The sequence below is a fragment of the Haliotis cracherodii genome, unplaced genomic scaffold (assembly GCF_022045235.1).
Source record: "Haliotis cracherodii isolate W230 unplaced genomic scaffold, xgHalCrac1.p SCAF_11, whole genome shotgun sequence".
Taxonomy (NCBI): Eukaryota; Metazoa; Mollusca; class Gastropoda; order Lepetellida; family Haliotidae; genus Haliotis; species Haliotis cracherodii.
In genome coordinates this window covers 30,945,260-30,972,545 of record NW_027266266.1, presented here as the reverse complement: position 1 = coordinate 30,972,545, position 27,286 = coordinate 30,945,260, and the positions used below count along the sequence as shown (strand labels likewise).

At 38.3% G+C, this 27,286-nt stretch overlaps 1 protein-coding gene across 1 annotated transcript in view; it reads left to right on the top strand.

The window, feature by feature from the left end:
* The window catches only part of LOC139455020 (serine-rich adhesin for platelets-like), a 342,468-nt gene that overhangs the window by 207,594 nt on the left and 107,588 nt on the right, over positions 1–27,286 (top strand). The window contains exons 4-5 of the mRNA XM_071236605.1: positions 8,867–10,030; positions 10,387–10,542. Of these exons, the coding sequence (XP_071092706.1) occupies positions 8,867–10,030; positions 10,387–10,542 (1,320 nt within the window). The remainder of the gene's footprint in view (positions 1–8,866; positions 10,031–10,386; positions 10,543–27,286) is intronic.

Genomic DNA, 27,286 nt, shown 5'->3' with positions numbered 1-27,286 from the left:
ACCATCAGAGGAACAAAAAAACAGAGAGATAGCATTTATATTGTTTGGGTTATCAGTCATTGTAATTTTCAGTTATACAATAACTACCCATAAACCATGACCTAGTCAGGGTAAGTCTTATCAACCACTATGACCTGTAAACACACTATGTCACCCGACTGCTAATCTATAAATAGCGATGACAGCTATGACTCACCAGTGGAGATGTGATTTACCTTTTAGACAAATGATATGATAGATGTATAATCATGAATCTGTGCAAATATACACTCATGGGGAAATCGATTCAATGTCAGAAGCCATCTGTCGGTGTTTACTGTGGAACCTACTCTTATTCCATCAGACAGGGTTTTAAAAATTACGTTTGTTCTGTATGTGGGATTGGGGTCAAAGGTAGTTACTGTTTATGTAAGAGTCACGTTGCTGATAAGGCCATGAAGCAGATTATTTATGCGAGGAAGAGAGATTACATCCATGAGAGGAATAGGTTTGGGAGAATACGTATTTATATGTGAAAAACAACCATTTAGACATTTGATTCATTTTGTATATACCATTAAATCACAATGTTTTTTGTCAGAAAGTTGAAGGCTTTGGCAAAATGACGTGGTCTACATGGATATTATCGAATGAGAAAAAGCTGAATTGATCGATTTACTCAGTTTGGAATACAACAAACCCCAGACTGTTAGAGGACTCAAAGCTCAAGTAAAAAACAGTGGGCTGAGAGGTTATTCTCGAATGAGAAAAACTGAATTGATGGTTTTACTAGATAATAATAAATCAGTTGATGTTGATAGAAATAAACCCACTGTTGTACAGTTAAAATTTCTACCCACAGCCGGCGTTGGTAAATATCTAAGAGGTTGGAAGATGGATATTAATTCGACAATGGATGTTAATGATGTTAAGCCCATTGTATCGAGCAAATTTAATGAGGAGTTAGATGATTTAAATAGTATAAAATACCACCTGACGGTTAAAATGTCATTGAGTAAAAGTACCGCAGACGATAGCACTGAATATACCGAACCATATTTCCGAAGCAATCAAGAAGTTATAACCGAATCTGATACTATCAGCACAACGTTAGATACATCAATTCAGAGGATACAAGAATCTTTAGAACGCTGGACTAATAGAGGTTCGGGTTGGGGTGTGGATAAAATCGATAGTTTATATTTAGATATTTCAAAGGTGGATCTTAAATAGATTTACCCCCGTATTATAAGAAGAAAAAAGCCATAATTAATGTAAAAAATAAAGGCGATGACTGTTTCAGAATGATGATAAGATCTGCCTTGTTCCCCGTGGACAAAAATCCGGATAAGTCCTCTAGCTATCCCCAAATCGATGGACTAAACCTCGATGGTTCTAGACGAACCTACACCAATCTCACAAATTGATAAGGTGGAAAAGCAAAATAATTTAGCTATAAATGTTTTCGGACATTCGTCTAAAGTAATTGTTGTACACAGGATAAGCTCCGCTCCGGAACATATTGCAGTAATCCATCATTTCTGATCGAAAAAGATGGTAAATATCATTCTACGTGGATAAAGAAGTTTAAACAGGCTATTATACGATCAAACAAAACATGCTAGAAAGAAATATTTCTGCGAAAGATGCCTACATGGGTACAGCAGACAAGATCTAATAGAAGCACATAAAGGAGACTGCAGAGGTGTTGGACAGACTGCTATCAGGATTGATATGCCTAAAGAGGGAAACAAATATATTAAAATTTGAACATTATTGTAATCAAGTGCCAGTACCGTACGTAATTTATGCTGACTTTGAAGCACTTATCAAACCTATAGAAAATGCCGTCCAAAGCAATCAAGAAACTCAAGATAGTTTTACGTACAAAACTCAAGAACATATTCCTTGTGGGTTTGAATATATAGTTGGAAGGTATTATGGGAAAACACATGGGAAAACACACCCGCCCATGATTTACAGAGGTCCTGATGCAGCGGGAAAGAAACCCATGTGTATGACGAGGGATGATTGGAGGCCTATAAGAAGTCAACTAGTTGTCATGTTTGTAATAAACCTCTGTTGGGGATTCCGTAAGAGATCATTGCTATGTCATGGGTAATTATCGGAGAGCCGTGCATAATGAGTGTAACTTGAAACTAAAAATGAATTCTCAAACAATACCCATCCCAGTAGTGTTTCATAACCTTAGAGGATATGATTCACATCTCATCATGCAAGCTACATGTATCTCAAAAACCGACGGCGGCTTAACGTGTATTCCTAACAATATCGAAAAATATATATCATTCTCGTTGACTAAAATTATACATTATACGGACAAGGATGGGAAAGCCAGAATAAAGCAAAGTAATGGGCTTAGATTCATAGACTCCGTACAGTTTCTGTTATCTTCCCTGGACAATTTATCTAATGCGAACAATCCCGATGACTTTGCAATAACAAATCAATATACTGATCGGTTAATTCATCATTTGTTGTTGAGAAAAGGTGTATATCATTACGAATATATGGATGATTGGTCTAGATTCGAAGAAACTAAATTACCACCCCTTGAATAATTCTATAGTAACTTAACAGAATCTAAAATAACTGATGCCGATTATGAACACGCTCTGACGGTGTGGATAAATTAGATTGTAAGAATTTAGGCAATTATCACGATCTGTACTTAAAAACCGATGTATTGTTACTTGCCAATATATTCGAGATATTTAAAAAGACATGTTTAAAACAATATGGCTTGGACCCTGCATGGTACTATTTCAGTCCCGGACTATCATGGGATGCATTGTTGAAGAAGTCCGGTGTGGAACTAAAACTACTCACTGATTACGATATGCACTTGTTTATTGAGAAAGGATTAAGAGGTGGTATATCGATGGTAGCGAAAAGGTATTCTAAGGCTAATAATAAATCAGTGGAAGGATATGATCCGAGTAAACCCGACACGCATATATTATATCTCGACGCCAATAATTTGTATGGATGGGCTATGAGTCAACCTTCACCCACGGGTGGTTTTGAGTGGGTCGATGATATCGAAGTGAATGATATCTCCTCAGATTCCTATAAAGGGTACATACTAGAAGTTGACGTGGAATATCCAAATTCTTTACATAAAGACCATAACAGTTATCCGCTAGCTCCTGAAAGATTAATGGTTAATAAGGATTGGATGTTGGAATATCAACACTCTTTGATGGTAATTAACATAGAAAAACTCGTACCATATTTGATGGATAAGACAAAATATATAGTTCACTACAGAAATCTCCAGTTATATCTATCGTTAGGTATGAAACTAAAGAAAATACAGAGTTCTAAAATTTGATCAAAGCCCTTGGATGGAGCCCTATATAAGGTTGAACACAGATTTAAGAAAGATAGCTACCAGCGATTTTGAAAAGAATCTATATAAGCTCATGAATAACTCAGTATTTGGTAAAACTATGGAGAATCTAAGGAAGCGTGTTGATGTTAAATTAGTCAGGTCTAATGAGGAAGAAAGACTCAGGAAACTTATAGCCAGTCCGGCTTTTAGTGAGTGAGTTAATATTTAAAGTCACATCGGCAATGTTTCAGCCATATCGTGACTTGAGCAAGTTATGCATTGATATAATATCTTAAGACCTGTCGGCGAAGGACAGTACAACAACTAGCAAAATATCACAGATTCTAAATGTAAAACTAGTTTCAGAACAATAAAATAATCAGATTACAACAGAGGACACAATATAAAAATGGGCTATAGATCGTCAGCAACTGAAGGCAGACCACCATACTGGGGACCATGGGGACTTACAGTACCTTTGCAGTCCGGCTTTTAACAGAAGCAAGATATTTGATAACGACTTAGCCGCACTACATATGCAGAAGAGTAATGTAAAATTCAATAGACCGTTGTACGTTGGTATGAGTATTCTTGACTTGACAAAACACTTAATATATGACTTTTATTACAACGAACTTAAGAAGCCATATGGCGATAGATGCGAGGTGTTATATACCGACACAGATTCTTTGTTGATGGAAATACAAACCGAGGATGTGTATAAAGATGTGGCAGAAAAAATAGATATGTACGACACGAGTGATTACCCAAAAAATTACCCAAAATTTAAAAGTATTAGGTAAGATGAAGGATGAATGTGCTGGGACCCCTTTTGTGGAGTATGTCGGATTAAGACCTAAGATGTATTCTATAAAGATGTCCAATAATGGAGAGATAAGAAAAGCTAAAGGTGTTAAGAAGTACGTGGTAAAAAAGTATATCAAACACGAACAGTATAAAGAAGCATTATTCAACGGAAGAACATTCAAACACGAGATGAACTCTTTAAGAAGTTACAATCACAGGATATATGGATTAAGAACGAACAAGACATCATTATCCCCCTTAGATACAAAGAGATGGATTGATAAGGATGGTGTAACTACCAATGCTTATGGTTATGGTGGTAATACTGTATCGTTGGGAACTATGAGCAACTCTTCTCGTACAAATGCCCTGCCCGGTCCATCTTTAAGATAATAAAGAATAGGCTCTCCTTCTTCCATAGGTATTGCTCCTATACCTTTCCAATATCCTCGTGGGCTATAGTAAATTTTATTCATTATTAATTAATATTGATGTTTCTTTTAATACGTCTCATGACAATCGTTGAATCGCATCAGCGTTTTGACATAAAAGATTCCCTCTGTAGTCGTGGTAGAGGTATATAAAGTGAGCCAGAACCATCATTACCTTTACTAATAATGCTCTTTCTACATTCATCGTCATGTCCTGCTTGACTGTATTGATTTTTCCATCAGAAGAGAACAATATTTTGAAGTTTCATCAATAAAGGATTCTTTTAACATAGGCTCTCATTTGAGTCTTGGATTTTTAAAAGAAATTGGATTAATTGATACATTGTGATGATTATTAACTGAGATTGTCAGGGGCTGTACCCTTAATGGGGGTTAAAGTAGCGTAAAATTATTGTCCCTATGAGAGGGTGTGTAAGCCAACGTCATTCAAAGTATTTTATGTCTATCAGTGTTTTAATCGTATAATATTTGTTTGTTTTAATCTTTGGCTAAAACTTCTCCATAAGTCCCCATGGTCCCCAGTGTGGAGGCCTACCTTAGTTGCTGGTGATCAATAGTCCATTTTTATAATGTCTTGTCATGTACAGCAATATCCTTTCATGGTACCCTTCTAGTTTTATAAATATAAATTCTACTGTCTGTTGTGGACAGGTTCTTATCTAGTCTGATTATTTTATGTATAACATTTGATAATCACGATGTGGCTTAAATACTGCCAATGTACCGTTTTTAACTCACTCACTTACTCATGCTCTGTAGACGACTGACATAACCTAATGGGTAATAGATAATTAATTTACACACGCTTTATTTATTTGCATTATTATGTCAACAAAATGCGCTGTCATTCATTCAATAAAATGAACGTTGCTCATCCCTGGCGTTTCTTTTAACCATAACTGCAATTCCCCGCGGTAATCTCTCGTCCTAGTGGAACAAAATAAAGACGAAGATTTCCAAGATTCTTTTTAATCTGACACAAAGTTAGCAAGTTTCGTGAACAACTACATACCTTTCCATCAAATCGATCTTCCTCTTGTGTATAGTTGCTCCAAGGCATCGCAACTCAAGTTAACATTAGCAACACTTCCAGGACGGAAATTCCGACGCGCCACCTTACGGATTAGTGTACCGGTGTTTGCTATAAAAGGAATTCTTTCAAACTAGCGGAGACGCAACTTGACCTTAATAGGGAAAATAACCATAATACAAACCTTGGCCTTGTCAACATATTATATAATTATTAACTGCTTTACTAAAGCCCCCAAAATAATTTATATACTCTTCAAAAAAAGAAACTTGACACTGACTTTCAAAATGTAATATTAATGCGATTGTTTCAAAATGGGACACAGAAACCATAATTGAAACACTGTTTGAAGATAAATGTACACAATGTTCAAAACATTAATCGTGTCACCTATACAGACACACGTACACGATACAGTTAATGTCACAGGGGTACAGAAAATGTCAGTATCGGTTGTGCCCACCACGTGCATCAATCACCGCTTGACACCGACGACCCATAGATGCAATTAAGTTGTCAATAACACGCTGTTGGATGTGCTGCCATTCATGCTGAAGTACATCAAGAAGCGACGGAAGTGTTTGGGGCGTTGGATTCCTTCTGCGAATGCGTCGATCCAACTCGTCCCACAGATGCTCAATCGGGGACAAATCTGGTGACCGGGCTGGCCAAGGTAATGTCTGGATGTTGTTGTGCTGTAAGAAGTCCTGACAAACACATGCAATATGCGGTCAAACGTTGTCCTGCTGGAACTGTCCGCCACGAACGTTGACGTGAGGAAGAACGTAAGGCTGTAGGATCAAGTCTCTGTAACGCACACCTGTCAATGCCCCTGCCACATGCACGAGAGGCGTCCTACCACCGTGATGAATTCCGGCCCATACCATGACACTCCCGCCGCCAAATGGGACAACCTGCTGCACGCAGTTGGGGGCGTAACGTTCACCGCGACTGTAGACACGTGCGCGCCCATCAGCACGTGTGAGTAGGAAACGGGACTCAGTAAACAGTACATTTCTCCACCTTGCACGTGCCCATCTAACCCTCTGTTGGCACCAATGTAGACGGTCCGCCAGATGACGTGGGGTCAATACATGACGTCGAACAGGTCTTCGTGCAAAAAGTCCAGCCTCCCTCAGTCTGTTGCGTACCGTTTGATCTGATATTCTGCGTACCCCAGGGATCTGTGTGGTTGTAGACGTGACTGTGGTAGTGCGGCCTCGTAGGTGTCGCAGCCAGATGTATCGATCTTCTGCTTGGGTTGTCACCCTTGGCCTTCCTGACCTTGGTCTGTCGTCAACTCTGTTGGTGTTGTTGTATCGAATCCACAGTGCGGAGATTGTCTGTCTGGATACGCCAAAGTGCCTGGCCACTTCTTGCTGAGTTGCTCCAGCTTGTAATCTCCGAATGTCGTTGTTCCGTTGAACTGCATTCAGTCTTGGCATTCTGTCACCGCCTCTACTGCCGTTATAAGGACTGTATGAACAGCCGTTGATGTGGATGTTTACACCCTATTCAGTAGGGGGGCCTGCATGCCTAAATTCAGGATCCTGTGCCGCACGTTTTTCACAGACGGTTGCGTTTGGATGAAGCTGTAAAATTTATCCCCAAACGCTACGTTTATGTACTTTGCGTGTTTTTTCGCGAATTATAGACACATCATCTTTCTGTTTGACTTATTTGGTTCTCATTTCCTGTAATTATTTTAGATATTTGGCCAAAATTGGTTTTACATCTATGTCAAGTTTCTTTTTTTGAAGAGTATATAATGTAAGAATGAAACAGCATTTCATTTCAACCTTTTTATAGAATGGAAAGGAAGACAAAATAAAAAGAATATACCTAGTTAGAAAATATGTTGATACTACAATGTTTATTTACTGACTAAAATTATCTTGTATCAAACCATATATTTCCACACAAAAAATGCTACCATCTTTCTGGCGTTCCCTTGGAAAGACACATTAGACGCTTGGAACAAATATAAACATACGAAAACGATGTCAATGATATTTGATAAATGTCAATTTCAGGATTTTGTTATCAAAAATTGGTATACAAGGGATATTTGCCATGTAAGGGATTTATGTAACTCAAACGGTTATATTCCATTACCTGAGCTATAGTAATGCATGACATAAAAAGGTACTTTATTAGATATAACCGTTTGCTAAAATCCCTAAGCCATGGAAAGATCGTGTGCATGATGCTACATATCGAAACTCAATGCAATGGCAAACATGTATATGATTTACATAAGACAAGCAAAGGTTCAAGAATATTTTATGATACCTTTATTCCATCATCTAATTTTCCAGAATTTTTTTAGAAGTTCGAACGAGTATTAAAAATCAAATAAATTAGAAATATGTATTCTTACAATAAAGAAAATCTACAACAGAAATAAAACTATTAGAATTTCAATTCAAATTCCTACAGAAAAATATAAACTCTGAAAAGGAATTGTTAAAGACGAACTTGGTTGTCAGCAACCTATGTACAATTCAGACAATGAAAACATTGCTCACCTACGTTTAGAATGTTCTTAAGTAAAAGAATTCCGGGACGAAGTTAATGCTTTCATAAATATTATTTTCGGTCGTGTTATTATTACAAAACAAGATATATATTTTCGAGGTACAAACAACTTCTTATCAAATCACTTATTGATATTAGCAAAAATATACATTTACCTAGTACATGTTACAGGAAGAAAACCATGTTAAATCTTATGCTGAAAGACATTTACAGTAAGAAGAAACAGAACAATAATTTCATATTTTCTATAAAGTGGAGTTTAATGGAGAAAACTATAAAGCAGCCTGATTGAGTTACTAATCGATATCAAAGTGAGTCGGACTCTGAACTTACTGTCATGTTACATGCCGTCTATTTTTCTCATGATATTTACCATGCTCTCATGTTACGATGACAATGAAGACAAGGCTATGTACCTTATGAGTTGAATAAAAAAATCATTAAAAAAACATAAGAAAATAAGAAGTCATGAATTTTGCTGATAACTAAGTATCTACTTGTACGCTCGACTCTTTCATTAGCTATTATTGACATGGCCTGACGAAAGTCCTTGTCGATCAGTTATCGAAAATCCTGGAAGTCATATATATATAAGTACCAAATTTATGCCCTAGTAAGCCATATCATATTTGTCTTTTGGTTTGTTTTAAGTTTGAGTATTACTGGCAAAACTGGGTGAATAACACTGTGATATCTTAAATTCAGGAACACCTGTATTATGGCAAAGCAAGAGAGCGCGCAGTGAAGGGACCACATGGAAAACTAGGACAATTTCTGAGACATTTATTATTGCCTCTTCAACAACGTTTGCACCAACATTGACAAAAATGGATGCAGTCGCGACTTCATCTATGGCAACCTCTCTGCAAACATTTGTGACACAAATCCCTGTGACATCAAATGGGATGAGTACCACAATACCACTTTCTTCATCTAATCGTTCAACTGTTATGCTGACTATTGCTTCACCACCGTCTAAATCGCCTACCTCTCAAGCAACTATCACTGCAACAGTTTCTACCTCATCGTTTACAACAGACATCTCCAATACAACACATAATCCAACAACTCAAATTGCTTCTGCAACCACAACCTCAACACCATCTACAACTAGTACTTCCACATCCCCACCTACTACCTTTATGACATCGACTACGACACGACAATTGGTTCAGCAAGACCATTTCACTCTCATACCTCTTGGTTTGCTTGCGGGTTTAGGTGGAAGCGAGACGCTATTGGACTTACTCAGGGGGTCTAATCATGATATATCAAACGATAATTCATTCGGAATGAAAATTCCATTACCCCTTTTCATAGCTAAAACGCCGTCCCTCAAAACTACATCCTTAGCCTTAAATCGAACATTGCCATCTTTGTCCACACATAGTAATGCCACGTCTCCATCTGATAATACATCACCAACAAGCAAAACGTCAACGGTCAAGTCACTCATGACCTTGAAACAGTCATTTACTATCATGTCTCCAACACAGCCTACCGGTACTAAGACCACACCAACTAATTTACTTCTATCTACCTCAAGTATTGCAACACCTTTAAGCTCAGTTATAGCTACTATGACCCCTAGTACACCGATAACTACAAGCACAACACCCATGAGTACAATTACTACATTACGAACATCTACCGCGAATATTACTAGTACATCACCATCTACACAGAGTTCAATAAAACCTACTACAGGGACGTTGATAACAAGTACGGCCATACCTACAACACCACCTTCATCTACCACTAGCCCACCATCTTTTACAAAAGATGCACCATCTACAACGATGGAAAAGGCAATACGAAAAGAAGGAATCAACAGCCAAATGTATTTTGAAACCACAAACATCTACATACGTAAGTGTTTTATTAAAGCGTTTATGCTTAAAAAGAATACTTTTTTAAAGACACGTATTTTAACGTGTAAGAAGAAAATAAAACTAAATGATATGGTTAAAGATAAATGCATCAAACTGCTGAAATTCAAAAGAATTTTCTACACAATAATGTGTTATTCAGGTAAAATGTTATTATTGAGCATAAATTACTTCTAACAGAACAAGCGTTGTGTGGCTAAAGTACTCACTCCTCATATGAGTATTGTTTGAATATACTGCAACGAGCCAAACACACTACTCACTCATTTATTTTACCCTTTAAAATGTATATGTTTGCTCCGAAATGATTTATTTTGTAAATGTTGACTCTCGTAGATCCAGAGTGTCTCAGAGTGTCCCCGGATCCAGAGGATCCCACGCAATATTTTGAGAAGGTTGGAACCCTAACCCACCGACGCAGATGCGCTAGAGGTGTAGCCTTTGATCCAATTACATGCACCTGCGCCTTAAAGTTTATCGTCGGATTTACACGTAAGTATCACAGTGTCTGTTTAGATTGATTGCTAATGAACTGGTGCTATAGGTCAAATGACTAAAGTCACACATAACTTCGTCACTAAAGAAGTATGCAACTTGCGGTTTTAAACGTTTAATGCATTTTGCATTGTTATACCTAAGTGGTGTCTAGAAGCATGCATTTCTGCTTTAAAGATGTGCATTCAAATATTGGACGTGTGCTTTTCAAAATCATAAAGGCTCTATGATGAAACGGGTTGAGGTACGAGACCAGAAGTATGAGTAGTATACACAATGGGGTTAGGACGCCATTCCCGTCCTCGACCAGGTCAGGACCATGAAAATGTTCCCATGTAGGACTTTAAACGAATTATGTCAAAGGAAAGTGAAGAAAGCTACATTTGATATTCATCTTCAACAGATATATTGCAAACAGCACACATATGTAAACATGATTCAATAGACTGCCACCTCCCCCCCCCCCCCCTCTCGTTCAGACGCAAAGGTAGAACATTAGATCTTTAATTTATAATGACTTTGCATACATGTTTGCCATTGTAACTACGCAAATTACTTTCAGGTTCAATTACAGTTTTATATTCTTTATACATCACATATCGACTGCTATTGTTGAGTGTTGACATCCAGTTTTGACGAAATTCATCTATACGAGACGTTTTAAATCCCCCCCCCCCCCCCCCCCCCCCCCACACACACACACTAAAAAAAAAAGAAGACAAAAAAAGCTATATTGTACCCAACATGCTGATGTAGCCATACAAATCCCAAACCATGCGAAAATATAATGTCAGGATCATGTGTTACACAAGCAACTTAACGACGTTTTCGAAATATACTCTTCAAATAAAGAAACGCAATAGAGATATGTTTGGCTCTAAGAGCAAACTTATAGGCCCAAGAGGTGCAAAATGGAGAGGTTTAATGTGTAATAGTGTCAGTGACAATTTAACAGGATCACACGATCACAACAAGGACATGCAAACCATAAGTCGGGAAACACGTTCGAATCGGAAAAACGCAGCCAGTGCATTAACAAAAGGGTCATGGAGCTGCACGTCCTGCACTCACAGCAGCACTATGAACGGTATCAAAGTGCAGGGTTTCTCATTGCGTCTCATCTGCGTCAATCGAACAGTGACAGTTCAACAACATGCCAAGATTAACAGAAGTGCAAAGAAACAACGTCATAGGCCGCTTGCAGCCAGGGTTTTCAATGTTGCGCCCTGCACCATCACAAGGCTATGGGATCGGTTTCAACAGCATGGGTAAACCCGTGATCGGCCAAGGTCGGAACGACCAAGTGTAACCAGCCCCGCCCGAGATCACTACATCCGACTGCGCCTCCTACGTCAACGGACGACCACATCCACCTCAACAGCATCCCAAATACCCGGACTGCGCAAAATCTCCGACCAGACCGTACGGAACCGTTTAAGAGCAGCAGGTCTACGGGCAAAACGTCCTGTTTGGCGCGTCATATTGAGTTGGGAACATCGCAACAACGACTGCATTGGCGTACAGGAAGTTGACAGATTTGGTGGGGGTAGCGTTATGATGTTGGCGGGTATCTCTTATCATTGCAGGACAGGTTTGGTCCCTATCCATTGCAATCTTACGGCTCAACGATACGTCAATGGAATTCTCCTACCACACGTCCTCCCAATTGCAGCCAACGGCAACGGTGTATTCTAGCAGGATAACGCTAGACCGCACAAATCACGGATCGCAAGAGCCTGTCCACCAAACAACGTTGATGTTCTCCTCTGGCCCTCAAGATCCCCGGATTTGAACCCGATAGAGCATCTATGGGATGAATTTGATAGACGACTACGTCGACGTCAGCCACAACCCCAGCCGTTGCAGCAGTTGGCTTTTGGGATGCAGGCCGAGTGGGCTACTATTACCCGGGATGTGATACGCATACTCGTCTCTTCAATTGACAGGATATGTCAGGCTGCTATCGATTCCAGCGGGGGACATACGCGTTATTGAAGGTAGCTCCACCTTCCTATGTACCGATAACTGACATGACTACAATCACCAAGTGTTTTCTCCACAACATTTTGGCTCAATACCTTATACGGTTCCTCGTATAAATATATTTTCCTACCTCCCACAAATCTGGCTATGCGTTTTTTGCTTTTTAAGAGTACATAAACATGTTACAAAGCAGGACATGCTTGACTGTGTTAATTTTTCCATAACAATGGATATATTTTTCAAATATCATGAATTAAGGATCTTTCTAATACAAGCAATTCTCATTAAATTATGAGAATTTGTTTTAAGGAAATTGAACTTATCGATAAATGTTGATTTGTGTAGATAGCCTTATTATATATTAGTAATGTATAATTTGTAACTTAGATGGTTAGTGGATGTATCCTCAAAGGGAGTTGAAGTAGCTTAAATTTATTGTTCCCCACCATGAGAGGATATGTAAGACCATATCATTTAAAGTTCATTTATTCATACCTCAGGTTTAAACGTAGTATATTTGTTCATTTAAACTGATGGCTTAATTGCGTACCATCATCAACAGCTGAAGGGATGGTGTAAATCCTGCTGGGTAACCGTGCAGGTATCAGAAGTAATGTCCCCACGGTCCCTTGTAAGGTGGCCTAACTTTGATTGCTGGTGATCTATAGTCCATTTGTATATTGTTGATTGAAAATGTATTCTTGTAAGTGTTCTCAACTAGTTTTAAAATCGAAATTGTGATACTCTAATTACTCTACTGTCCTTCGCTAACAGGTTTTTATTCCATATAAATATATTTATTATGTCTAAGTTCTCTTCACGTTATGTCCGTCGTTGACAGGTTTTTATTCATATCAGTTTAAATTGTATTAATGTTCTCGTCACTATATGACTGAAATATTGTCGATGTGACGTAAAACTTTAACTCACTCACTCATTCAAAGTAGTTTTTTCCTGCCACATTTTTAATCGTAGAATTTGTGTTCATTGAAGTAGTGTAAAATTATTGTCCCCCTGAGAGGGTATGTAAGACCACGTCTTTCAAAGTATATTTATTTTGGCCACATTTTTAATAGTAGTATATATGTTAGTTTACCTTTGGCTAAATTTGTCAATAATCGCCAACACCTGAAGAGATGAAGTAAATCCGGCTGGGGTTCATGCAGGTAGCAAAGGTACTGTAAGTCCCCATGGACCCTAGCATGGCGATCTACCTTCAGCTGCTGGCGATCTATGGCTTTTTTTAGATTGTGTTGTTACATATAGGGATATCTTTTTATGGTTGTATGCTAGTTTAAAATATTGATATGATATTCTAGTTATTTTACTATCCATCCATGACAGGTTTTTTAAAATCTAATTTTATGTTTTCTTAATGTATAACTTATATAACCATATGGCTGAAATATTGCCGATGTAACGTTAATTATGAACTCAGTTTCGATTTTACATTTCTGCAAAAGGCTGTCTTTGATTATTTGTCAGATCGTTTGAGATGCCAATGTTCTCTTGACGAAATGATGCCAGTGACTGAGTGCCTGGATCTTGCTATCAGAACGATAAGAGGACGGGACTTACTTTCAGTCCCAGTTCTTTTCGATCCTATTCAGTGTGCTCTCACTCGATTTCGATTTTGCCAATTTATTCGATACGTGTGGGCTGAGGAGAGTAAGTACGGAATCTTTACAATCTTCATGCGGTGTTTCACAGTGTTCCAGTGAGTGAGTGAGTCAAACGTAAACGTCACATCGGCATTATTTCAGCCACATAGCGACGAAAACAAGTTGCTAATTTCACAAATGAATCATTTTATCAAACATACATAACAATATCATTAACAGAGTTTAAAACACGGGCCGTAGGCCACCATAACCAAAGCTAGGCCATATCGCTGGGGATCATGTGGACTTACGTGTACCTCGGCTTCCTGCATGATACCCCAGCAGGACTTACGTCATCACTAAAGCCACTGGTGGTTGTGCACAATGCCAGCCAATATGAAAATATACTCAGCAATGAGTTGGCTTAAAAACACCGGTTGATGATAGTTGCATCCATTATAATAGGATTACGTGTAAATAACTTTACGGTACGAGACAGGGCCTTCAATAATGCCAGTTGTTTAAAATCATCACACCCAATGTTAAATGAGTGAGTGAGTTGAGATTTATAGTCACATCGGCAGTATTTCAGCCATATCGTGACTAACAAATGTTAAACATAATATATACATTTCAACAATAAAAGCCTATCAATGAAGGACAATAAAATAACTGGAATATCACAGGTTATACTTCTAAACTTGTACACAACCATAAAAAGATTTCAATACATGTAACGATACAAAATATAAAAGACTATAGAACGCCAGCAACTGAAGGTTGATCACCTCACTAGGGAATATGGGAACTTTTGCTTACCTGCATGGACCCTAACATGATTTACATCATTCCGTCAGGTGTTGGCGATTAGTGACAGATTTAGCCGCATTAAAAGAACACATATCAAGCAGGACTTGTGATTCTCTCATCACAAGGATACAAAATGGAGGATCCTCACCTTTCAATGAATATTCATGTGCATATCTCTGATGGCCAGTGCGACATCGTCGCATTATGACCTCTTCAAATCTGGACTGACTAATGTAGATTTAACCGATAGTTTAATTTCACGTAACTTTTTTATAATTACTTGGTGTCTCACCTTTTTTGCATCAGATCTCGGATGTAACATATGATGAGAGGTTTGCTATCGCTGTTTGGGATAAGACGTGGTGTCACAGATTTGTTGAGTGCTGCCTCAGCTGCAGCATCGGCCATTGTGTTCCCAGTGATTCCAACATGGCTCGGTACAGCATGGTATTAGAGTGAGTGAGTGAGTTAATATTTAAAGTCACACCGGCAATATTTCAGCCATGTCGTGACTTGAACAAGGTATAGCATATATAAAATCTGTCGTCAAAGGACAGTACAACAACTAGCAATATATCACAGATTATTATTTAAAACTAGATTTAGATTAATAAAATGATTGGATTGCGACAGACGACACATTCTAAAAACAGGCTATTAATCACCAACAACTAAAGTTAGGCCACCATACCAGGGACCATGGGGACTTACAGTACCTTTGCTACCTACATGGTTCCCCAGCAGGATTTACACCATTCCTTTAGTCATTGGCGAATGTTGACGAGGTTAGCCGAAAATAAAAATATACAAATACTCTGCGTTTAAAAACAGTGATAGATAAATTACTTTGAATGAAGTGATCTTACATATCCTCTCAGGGGGAAAATAATTTTACACTACTTTAACCCCCTTCGAGGATATAGCCACTTACAATCTCAGTTAATTATTCATACTATCAATAGTAAAAGTTATTTAATTATTTATTTACAATACATAGTCATCAAAATGTATCAATCAATTTAATTTCCTTTACAAAACCAGGTATAAAATGAGGACTTATCTGATAAAAAAAAGATCCTTAATGGATGATACTTTGAAATACTTATCCCTTGTGATGGAAAAATCAATACAGTCAAGCAGGACATGCTTGACCGTGATTCTTTCGTCACAAAGGATACAGAACGGAGGATCTTCACCTTTTAAAAGATACTCATGTGTATATCTCGAGTGGCCGATACGACATCACCGCAAAATGACCTCTTCAAATCTGGACTGACAACCCAAGTAGGTGTAGCCAATAGTTGTTTAATTTCATGCTTGGGTGTCCCACTTCTTTTTCATGAGATCACTGATATAACATCTGATCACTGGCTTATAATCGCTGTATGGAATCAGAAGTGGTGTCACAGATTTGTTGAGTGCTGCTTTAGCTGCAGAATAAGCCATTGAGTTACCAATAATACGAACATGACTCGGTAACCAACAAAAAACGATGTCGCATTGGCCAGTAGCAAGATCATTAGACAGTTCAGCAATTTTGATTAAAAGTGGATGTGTACAAGATAGAATTTTTAATAGCTTGAAGGCAAGAAAGTGAATCTGAAAATATAATAAATTGTTTATGTTTTGATTGGTCATTTATATATTGCAAAGGTGTTAACATGGCCTTAGCCTCTGCCGTAAAATTGGAACAGTTATCTGGCATTCGGTTTAATATCGTCCTGGATCCAATGACAGTGGCGCCGTTGATCCATCTGTAAATATAGATTTGTACGTATTGTATGAGGATCGTAATTGGTTGTATTCTTGTAGATAAATTAGTTGATTTGTGTCAGATTTTTTAAACTTAGTGAGAGAAAGGTCTACTTCAGGCCTGACTAATTGTCAAGGAGGAGTAGACAGAAGTGCATATGGAGATATGATGTCTAAATCAATATAAGTAGCTGCATTATGAGGTTTGATCCAAACCCCAAGTGGTGGGATAAGTTTGGGCTTGTTTTGAAACAGTTCCTCATTAAGTGGATCAAAGACGCAATTATAAGCAGGGTTTGATGGGTTGGAATGTAATTTAGTTAGATATTGAAGAGATAATTTCAAGCGGCGTTGTGCAAGCGAAGGTTCATCCGCCTCCACGTACAAACTATCTACAGGAGAGGTTCTAAATGCTCCAAGACAGAGCCGCAGTCCCTGATGATGTATGCTATCGAATTACTCTAAATTACTTTTAGCAGCTCCACCATAAAGAATTGAACCATAATCTAGTTTAGTTCTAATAAGGGATATCTAAGTAAGGTTGTCTGATCCCCATCCCACTTTGTATTTGCAACAACTTTTAGTAGATCAAGAGCCTTGAAGCATTTAGTTTTAAGATATTTTATATTGGGTAAAAACGTCAAGTGGCGATTAAATATAAGACCCAAGAACTTGGTCTCCTCAACAACCTTGATGGGGGCACCGTTTAACAACAGTTCCGGGTCTTTCTGCGGTCTATAATTTCTACAAAAATTTGCTTTAGAAAATCTAAAACCATTTTCAAGCGACCACTTTTGGATTTTATTTAGGCAAAGCTGCAGTTGCCTTTCTATTGTGTGCATTGTGGTTGCCACGACAAGTTAAAGTCATCTACAAAGAATGACCCCTTAATTGAGTCATTCAATACCTTGGAGAGACTGTTAATTTTAATGCTGAATAATGTGACAGACAAGATACTGCCTTGTGGAACACCCTGATCCTGATTGTAATGGTCAGACAGGGTTGAACCCACACGGACTTGAGATTGTCTGTCAGTTAAACAACTGGATATAAACTGAGGCAAACGACCTCGCAATCCAAAATCATGAAGATCTTTTAAAATGCCATACTTCCAAGTTGTGTCATAAGCTTTTTCTAAATCGAAAAAGATGGATACAGCATGTTGTTTATTTACAATGGAATTTTTTATGAACGATTCTAAACGCACAAGATGATCAATGGTACTTCTATTTTTCCGGAAACCACATTGTATATCTGTATTGAGATGATTGGTTTCCAAATACCAAACTAATCGATTATTCACCATTCGTTCCATAGTTTTGCAAACGCAGTTAGTGAGAGATATCGGACGGTAATTTGATTGATCTGTATGATCCCGTCCTGGTTTTGGTATAGGGACTACAATCGCATCATGCCACGAAGGAGGAAAAATCCCTGATGTCCAAATATCATCAAATATAGTTAGAAGTGTTTGGAGACATGATTCAGGCAAGTGTTTTAAAAGCTGATAATGAATATTATCAGCTCCAGTTGCAGTATTGAGCTCATGTAGTGAAAATACTTCATTGTAGTCTTCACCATTATCAGAATTAAAATTTACCTTTTTCTTTATCTGTTGTTGCTGAATTTTCTGAAATTTAGGGTCATAATTGGATGATGAAAAATGATTGGCTAAAGTTTCACCTAATTTATTTGCAATGTCAAATTTATCTGTTAATATATCATTACCATCTTTGAGATGATTATTAATGCTGGATTTAGAATCCTTGCCTTTGATTCTTTGAATCATATTCCACACCTTTGATATAGGTGTGCATGAATTGATTCTGGTTACATAATTTCTCCAAGACAGACGTTTATTTTGTTTAAAACTTCGTCTAGCTTTTTAGCTTCTTCGCATCATAAAAGGATATATTTTGCTCATGCTTGAGCTTCAGGATTTTTGATTGTTTAAGCCATTCTGGGCATAACCTGGATGAAGCCAGATGTTGTCCTTTACAGTTCGAACATTTCATTTCTGATGTGCAGTCGGTGTTGTCATGACTGGCACCACAGCGCTGACAGACTACTGAGTGAACACAAGATCTAGAGCCATGTCCAAACTTTTGTCACTTGAAACACCGGAGTGGATTGGGGACATACACCTCCACTCCGATGTTGAGATAACCAGCTTTAATTGACTAAAAGGGCTGAAGTGTAAAAGTTAGCAAATAAGTGTTTGACGGAATTATGTCTCCGTCTCTAGATTTCATGGTCAAACGCTTAACTGCTGTTACGCCTTGAGGTTGTAATTCGTCTGCAATTTCTTGCTCTGACATGTCGGACAGGCAACGAGCTCTGTCTCGAACAATGCCTCGGCAAGAATTCAAGGTTTTGTGAGGGGACACAGCAACCTCACGATTTGCAAATGTGCACGTGGTTAATGACAAAAGATTGAGAGATTGTTGTCTCCTTAAGCACTCAACAAGAAGAGAGCCGCTACGGAGACGTGTCACATTGTTCACTTCTCCACAAATTCCAGAAACAGCTTTGGAAATGGCGAATGGATTTAGCTTAAAGGTTGTCTAACAGCTGTCTCGATCACAACAAATAGGTCTCAGGAATCCAGTCCACAAGATAATTTTTCATTTTGATCATTTTCATCAAGATCGACATGTCGACGTTTTGAACGGTTTGAACCAGGGTATTGGTGAGACATGGTGACAGAAAGTATTTCAGCACCCCTGCTCCCCGCCCACCACGGAGTGTTACAAAGAACGGTGTTTTGATGCACCAGATATCCAAGATGCAAACACCAGGGATACAGGGGTGTTATACTCCAGCATAAGTGACTCAAATAGCAATATTTGTATACCAATTTAATTGCCAGGCTGGTTCGGCCCATGACAAGAAATTCGATACATACTGAATTTGGAGGTCAACATCACCAGATTGGCCCATGAGCCACCGCCTTCTGGCATAAGACTCTAGGCAATTGTTAAAGTAATACGTTATGAATTCAAGCATGTTATACACGGCCAAGTCTATAATACATTTACAAAAATCCCGTGTGTGCATATACAATTTTATGCACAGGGCATGGCGTGACCAGCCGATTGATAGAATCGGGCCCATTCTACCACCCGTCCAGGTGAGTGAGTGAGTGAGTATGGTTTAACGCCGCTTTTAGCAATATTCCAGCAATATCACGGCGGGGGACACCAGAAATGGGTTTCACACATTGTACCCATGTCGGGAATCGAACCCGGGTCTTCGGCGTGACGCGCGAACGCTTTAACCACTAGGCTACCCGACCGCCCCCCGTCCAGGTGAAGTTAGGATCGAAATGGTGTGTTGGGCAAATGGAACACCGGTTCCTGGCTCCAGTGCCCTCAATCACCAGACCCCCTTCTTCCACCGACAAAGGGGCGTAACCCACGGCAAACAGGTTGCCAAGTTCGGTCGCCTTTTACGACCAGCAATGGGGTGCTGTGGACAAATTCTACCCCGAGTCCACACGGGGGAAGAGCTACTAGCGCTATCCAGCACTCATCACGAGGAGGTTGCTCTTCACGAGTGTCCTATGTTATTAGATGTTACATCAGGGATCTCCTGCAGAAGAAGTGGGACACCCAAGTAGGTGTCAATAAATTATATGAAATTAAACCAACTATCGGTTACACCTACTTGGGCTGTCAGCCCAGCTTTGAAGAGTTCATTATGCGACGATGTCGTACTGGCCACAGCAGATATACCTACGAATATGTATTAAAAGGTGAAGATCCTCCATTCTGCATCCCTTGTGATAAAAGAATCACGGTCACACATGTCCTGCTTGAGTGCATTGGTTTTTCCATCACATGGGATAAGTATTTCAAAATTACATCCATAAAGGACCTTTTTAGTCAAATAAGTATTCAATGTATTGTCGATTTTTTAAAAGAAATAGAATTGATAGATAAAGTTTCATTATAATATATACTGTATAAAGATTTGATGGGTTTGTACGTAATTTAGTGATATACTGAAGGGATAATGTTAAGCGGTGTTGTGCAAGCGAAGGCTCATTGGCCTCCACATACAAACTATCTACAGGAGAGGTTCTAAATGCTCCAAGACAGAGCCGCAGTCCTTGGTGATGTATGCTATCTAATTATTCTAAATTACGTTTAGCAGCTCCACCATATGCAACTGAACCGTAATCTAGTTTAAATCTAATAAGGGATATCTATGCAGGTGAAGTAAGGTTGTTTGATCCCCACCCCACTTAGTATCTGTAACAACTTTTAGTAGATCAAGAGCCTTCAACCATTCAGTTCTAAGATATTTTATATGAGATTAAAACGTGAAGTGGCGATCAAAACTAAGATTCATGAACTTGGTCTCCTCAACAACCTTGATAGGGGTACGATTTATCAATAGTTCCGTGTCTTTATGTGATCTATAATTTCTACAAAAATGATTACAATTTGTCTTTGCTTTAGAAAATCCAAAACCATTTTCAAGTGAACACTTTTAGATTTCATTTAGGCAAAGCTGCAGTTGCCTTTCTATTGTGTGCATGTTTTTGCCACGTGGAGATATGTTGAAGTCATCTGCAAATAGTGACCGAGCAATACCTTGGAGAGACTGTTAATTTCAATACTGAATAAAGTGACAGGCAAGATACTGCTTTGTTCGACACCCTGATCTTGATTGTAATTGTCAGACAGGGTTGAATCCACACGGAGTTGAAAATGTCTGTCGGTTCAAAAACTGTATATAAACTGAAGCAAACGGCCTAGCAATCCAAAATCATGAAGATCTCCTAAAATGCCATGCTTCCACGTTGTATCATAAGCTTTTTCTAAATCGAAAAAGATGGATACAGCATGTTGTTTGCTTATAATGGATTTTTTTATGAACAATTATAGACGTAACAGATGGTCAATGGTACTTCTATTTTTCCGGAAACCACATTGTATATCTGTAATGAGAGTAACTAATCGATTGTTCACCATACGCTCCATAGTTTTGCAAACGCAGCTAGCGAGTGATGTAGGACGATAATTTGATGGATTCATATTATCCCGTCCAGGTTTTGGTATAGGAACTACTATCGCATCATACCACGAAGGAGAAAACATACCTGATGTCAAAATATTATCTAATATAGTGTCTGGAGACATGATTCAGAATATAATCACCTCCAGTTGCAGTATCATGAGCTTGCCCAAAGGCGGTATTGAGCTCATGTAGTGAAAATACTTCATTAAAATCTTCCCCATTATCAGAAAGAAAATTAACTATTTTCTTTTCCTGTTGTTGCTGAAATTTCTCAAATTTAAAATCATAGTTGGATGATGAAGAATATTTGGCTTTAGTTTCACCTAATTTATTTGCTATGTCAGATTTTAGCTGCTAATATATCAGTACCATCTTTAAGATGTTTGTTGCTGAATTTAGAACTCTTGCCTTTAATTCTTTGAATCATATTCCACATCTTTGATATAGGTGTACGTGAATTGATTCTGGATACATAATTTCTCCAAGACTGACGTTATTTTGTTTTAATGTTCGTACAGCCTTTGCACTTTTTCAGCCATTTTTACAACATTATAATTATGGGCTGTAGGGTGTCGGCGGAAAAAAACTTTCTGCTCTTTTCCTACGCTTCCGAGCCTGTTTGCAATCATCGCAAAACCATGGTTTGCGAATGTGCGGGTTCACAGCAGACTATCAGCTATGTGTTTCAGTTATTCTGAGGACATTTGAATGGGGACTGGAATGTTTTGGAAAGTTTCATTTTTCATTGTTTCAAAACAACGAGTTTGAAATAGTGAGTGAGTGAATTAATGCTTTACGTCACATCGGCAATATTTCAGCCATACCGTGACGGGAAGTTATACATTTTTAATACATATATGTAAATTAAATATAAACCTGTCATCGATGGACAGTAAAATTACAGATTATCACAGTATCACAGATTTATATTTTAAAACTGGCATACAACCATAAAAGGTGAGGTGAGGTGAAATTGGGTTTAACGTCGCGTCCAAGATTATTGCACTTATATAGCGACGTGCATGCACGTGTATGTGTGTGTGTGGCTGCTTGTACTAGTCCGGACTGATGCCGATTTATAGTGCTAGCTCACTGAGATACCATGCCGCAGTTTAACATGAATACCCCACTCAGACACAGTATACTGACTCCGAGCCGACCAGTCCTTGTTTTAGCCCCTTAATGCCGAGCGCCAGACAGGGTAACAACAAGTACAATCTTTTAACGTCTTTTTGTATGACGCGGCCCGGGATCGAACCCTGGACCTTCCGCTCTCCGGGCGGACGCTCTACCACAGGACCACGGAGGCGGTCCAACCATAAAAAGATATCACTATAAGTAAGGGTACAATATTAAAAAGGGCTATAGATCGCCAGCAGCTGAAGGTACGTCACCTTGCTAGGGTCCATTGGGACTTCCAGTACCTTTGCTACCTGCATGGACCCCAGCCGGATTTACATCATACCTTCCGCTGTTTGCGATAAATAACAAATTATGCCAAAGTTAAATGAACAATTATACTACGATTGAAATTGTGGTGGAAAAGAAATTACTTTGAAAGACGTGGTCTGACATACCCTCTCTGGGGGATAGTCATTTTACACTACTTCAACCCCCATCAAGGGTAAAGCCACTAACAATCTCAGTTAACAAGTTTCTTTCTACCAATTCTAAAATATATATTAACTACAAAACATATATTTCAAAATATATTTTATAATTCTATTTCTTAAAAAAAAAAAAATTGAATGAGAACTTACCTGATAAAAAAGATCATTGAGCGATGAAACTTTGAAATAGTTATCCCTTGTGATGGTAAAATCAATGCAGTCAAGCAGGACATGCTTGACTGTGATTCTTATCACAAGGGATGCAGAATGGAGGCTAATCACCTTTTAATGAATATTTATGAGTATATCGAGAATGGCCAATACGACATCGTCTTCATACGGCCTCTTCAAATCTGGACTGACAACCCAAGTAGGTGTAACCAATCTTTCGGTTAATTTCATGTGATTTATTGATACCTTCTTGGGTGTCCCACTTCTCCTTTTTGAAGGTAGCTCATCAGTTGGGAGAATATATTTTATTACTGTGGGGAAATGGTTACTTCTAAATAGTTCATCATGGACTGACCCGTCAAATTCGGTTAGTAAATAAGAATCTTTGAGTGACAGATCTAATGCTGAATGTTGCCAGATGTAAATATATGTTTACGCCATACAAATGTACATTGTTTGTAATAGAATCTTCAAGGACCGTGCCCTTAGCGTTTGTATAAACACTTCCCCACAGACGGTTATGTCCATTCAGGTCACCCATGATGACACAGGGTTGAGGGAGTTGGTCAAAAAAAGCCTGAAGACCAGCCTGCTGAAGAGGGGAAGATGGTGGAATATACATAGAACACAAAGTAAAAACAATATTCAATGTTATACGCACTGCAACAGCCTGAAGAGGGGTATTGAGAGGAACAGGACTGTGAATGATGCCCTGCCTCACCATAACAGAAGATCCCCGAGTTGCTTTATCACCTGGTGGGGGAAAAGCAATGGTAGGAATCATATTGTCGTAAATCAAAATTATCTGTAGTTTTAAGGAACGTTTCTTGCAAACAAAATGCCGATGGTTTAAAATCTTGAATTAAGAGCTTAAGGTCATTAAAATTGTTCCGAAATCCTCTACAATTCCATTGGATGAAATTGGGAGAGCAACTCATGGCAGCTAAATTGGAGATCGTGAGCGTGGGGAAGGTCCTCTACGCTGTAATGGCAGCGATGGAGTGACCTCCATATATAAAGGTTCAAAGGGATTTTGTCTAACATCATTTGCTTGATAACGGTGTTAGAATCTACACCAAAACGTCGCCCAATTGTAATAAAGAAGTTGCTCATCCATAACAATTTTGCCTTAGTTACCATTCCAACTTCTAAATGCCACTCAAAGAAGTTACGGGAAGAGATAGTTTTAGACCCAATGATAGTGGCATTAGACACATTGCCCCCATCCTTGGATCCATCAGTGAAAATAGAACGGTGAGAATCATATTTGGTCCTTAACTGTATATAATCCTGTTGATATTGTAAGTCATTAGTTTCTGATTTTTTTTGTTATTAGCAAGAGTTAACTGTCGGCCGAACCAATTGCCATTGAGGAGTTGATAAAAGTCTGTATGGGGATACAGTATCCAGTTCTATACTGGCAGCAGTAATATGGGATTTCATCCGAGTCCCAAGAGGTGGAATATGTTTTGGTTTCTTCTGAAACAGTTCTTCATATTGTGGATGAAAAACTGTATCATAAGCAGGATTTGACAGATTTGAACGTAGTTTTGTAATGTACTGAAGAGACAATTTAATACAGCGTCAGTGAAAAGAAGGCCCTTCAGCTTCAAAATAAAGGCTATCAATATATGAGATGTCCTAAAGGCGCCAAGACATAGCCTCAGGCCTTGATGGTGGACTGTATCTGAGATTACTCTTACAGGCTCCACCTTATACAATCGAGCCATAATCTAATTTGGAGCGAATAAGTGATCTGTATAAGTGGAGGAGGGTTGTCTGATCCCCTCCCCACTTAGAACTTGATACGACTTTTAGCAAAGCTTTCAGGCATTTATTCTTCAGATTTGGCCTCCTCAACAACCTTAATTGGAATACCGTCAAGAAACAATTCATGGGGTTTATAACTTCGACAAAAATGAATACAATTTGTCTTGGATTTCGAAAATTTGAAACCATTTTTTTCACACCAATTCTGAATTTTATTTCAATAGTGCGCATATTTTTGCCATGACACGAAATGTTAAAATCATCAGCAAATAATGACCCATCAATTGAGTCATTTAATACAGTTGCTAAACTGTTTATCTTAATACTGAACAAATTGACACACAATATTATAATGATATAATTATAATGATCAGACAGGGTAGAGAAAATGCCTGTCAGTTAAAAAAAACAGATACAAATTGAGGCAAACGGCCTCTCAAACCAAAATCATGTAAATATTTTAAAATACCATGTTTCCATGTGGTATCATATGCCTTTACCAAGTCAAAAAAGATTGATACCGCGTGCTGTTTATTTACAATGACCTTTTTTATAAACGAATCCAAACGTACTAAATGGTCGATGGTACTTCTGTTTTTTCGGAAACCACATTGAATGTTAGTGATTAAATTGTTGGTTTCCAAGTACCAAACTAATCTATTGTTTACCATACGTTCCATGGTTTTACAGACACACCTAGTTACTGATATAGGTCGATAATTTGAAGGATCTGAATGATCCCGGCCAGGCTTTGGTATAGGGATCACAATGGCATTATTGCCAAGAAGATGGAAAATTGCCTTAAGTCCATATTTCATCAAAGATACAAAGCAGAACTTCTAAACATGATTCAGGCAAGTGTTTCAGAAGTTGATAATGGATGTTATCAGCACCCGTTGCAGTATCATGGGCCTGTCCAAGTGCAGTATTTAGCTCATGAATTGAAAATATTTCGTTATAATCTTCACCATTGTCGGAAATAAAATTAATTCTTTTCTTCTATTGTTGCTGTTCGTATTTTTGAAATTTAGGTACGTAATTAGATGATGAAGAGTGTTTAGCCAATGTTTCGCCCAGTTTATTTGCAATGTCAGTAAGCAATTTATCACCATTTTCAAGATGATGAACGGCCCGTGAAGATTCCGGGGTAGAATAGGTCTTCAGCAACCCAGGCTTGCCGTAAAAGGCGACTATGCTTGTCGTAAAAGGCGACTAACGGGATCGGGTGGTCAGGCTCGGTGACTTGGTTGATGCATGTCATCGATCCCAACTGCGTGTATCGATGCTCATGATATTAATCACTGGATTATTTACAGACCGCCGTCATAAAGCGGGAATATTGCTGAGTGCGGCGTTAAACAACAAACCAACCAACCAACCAAGATGATGAACAGCAGATGTTGAACTTTTACCTTTGATTTTTTGTATCATGTTTCACACCTTTGAAATCGGAGTTACGGGAATTGATTTTGGATACATACCTTCTCCACGATTGGCGTTTTCTTTGCTTAATTGTACGTCGTGCCTTGGCGTTTGTTATTTTCACATTATTGAGATTATGTACTGTAGGATGTTGACGAAAATATTTTTCCGCCTTCTTCCTTATCTTCCTAGCCTTTTTACAATCTGTATCAAACCATGGTTTACAAATATGTGGAAGTGCAGAGGACTTTGGAATAGTTTCATCAGCAATTTCATTTAGTTTGTCTGAGAACACATGAATGGGATCAGGTTCATTTATCAAAATATCAGGTGTCAATATTTCTTCACACAATCATTTAAATAAAGGCCAATTTGCCTTTGAAAAATTCCATCCCGTTAAATTGAGTGAGTAAAAGTTTTAAGTCACATCGGCAATATTTCAGCCATATCGTGACTATCAATGGGTAAATATAATACATGTATTGAAGCTTATGTAAAAACCTGCCAACGAGGGACAGTAAAATAACTAGACTTATCACAGAAATAAATGTAAAACTAGTATTTAATCATAAAATCAATAGAACTATACAAAACATG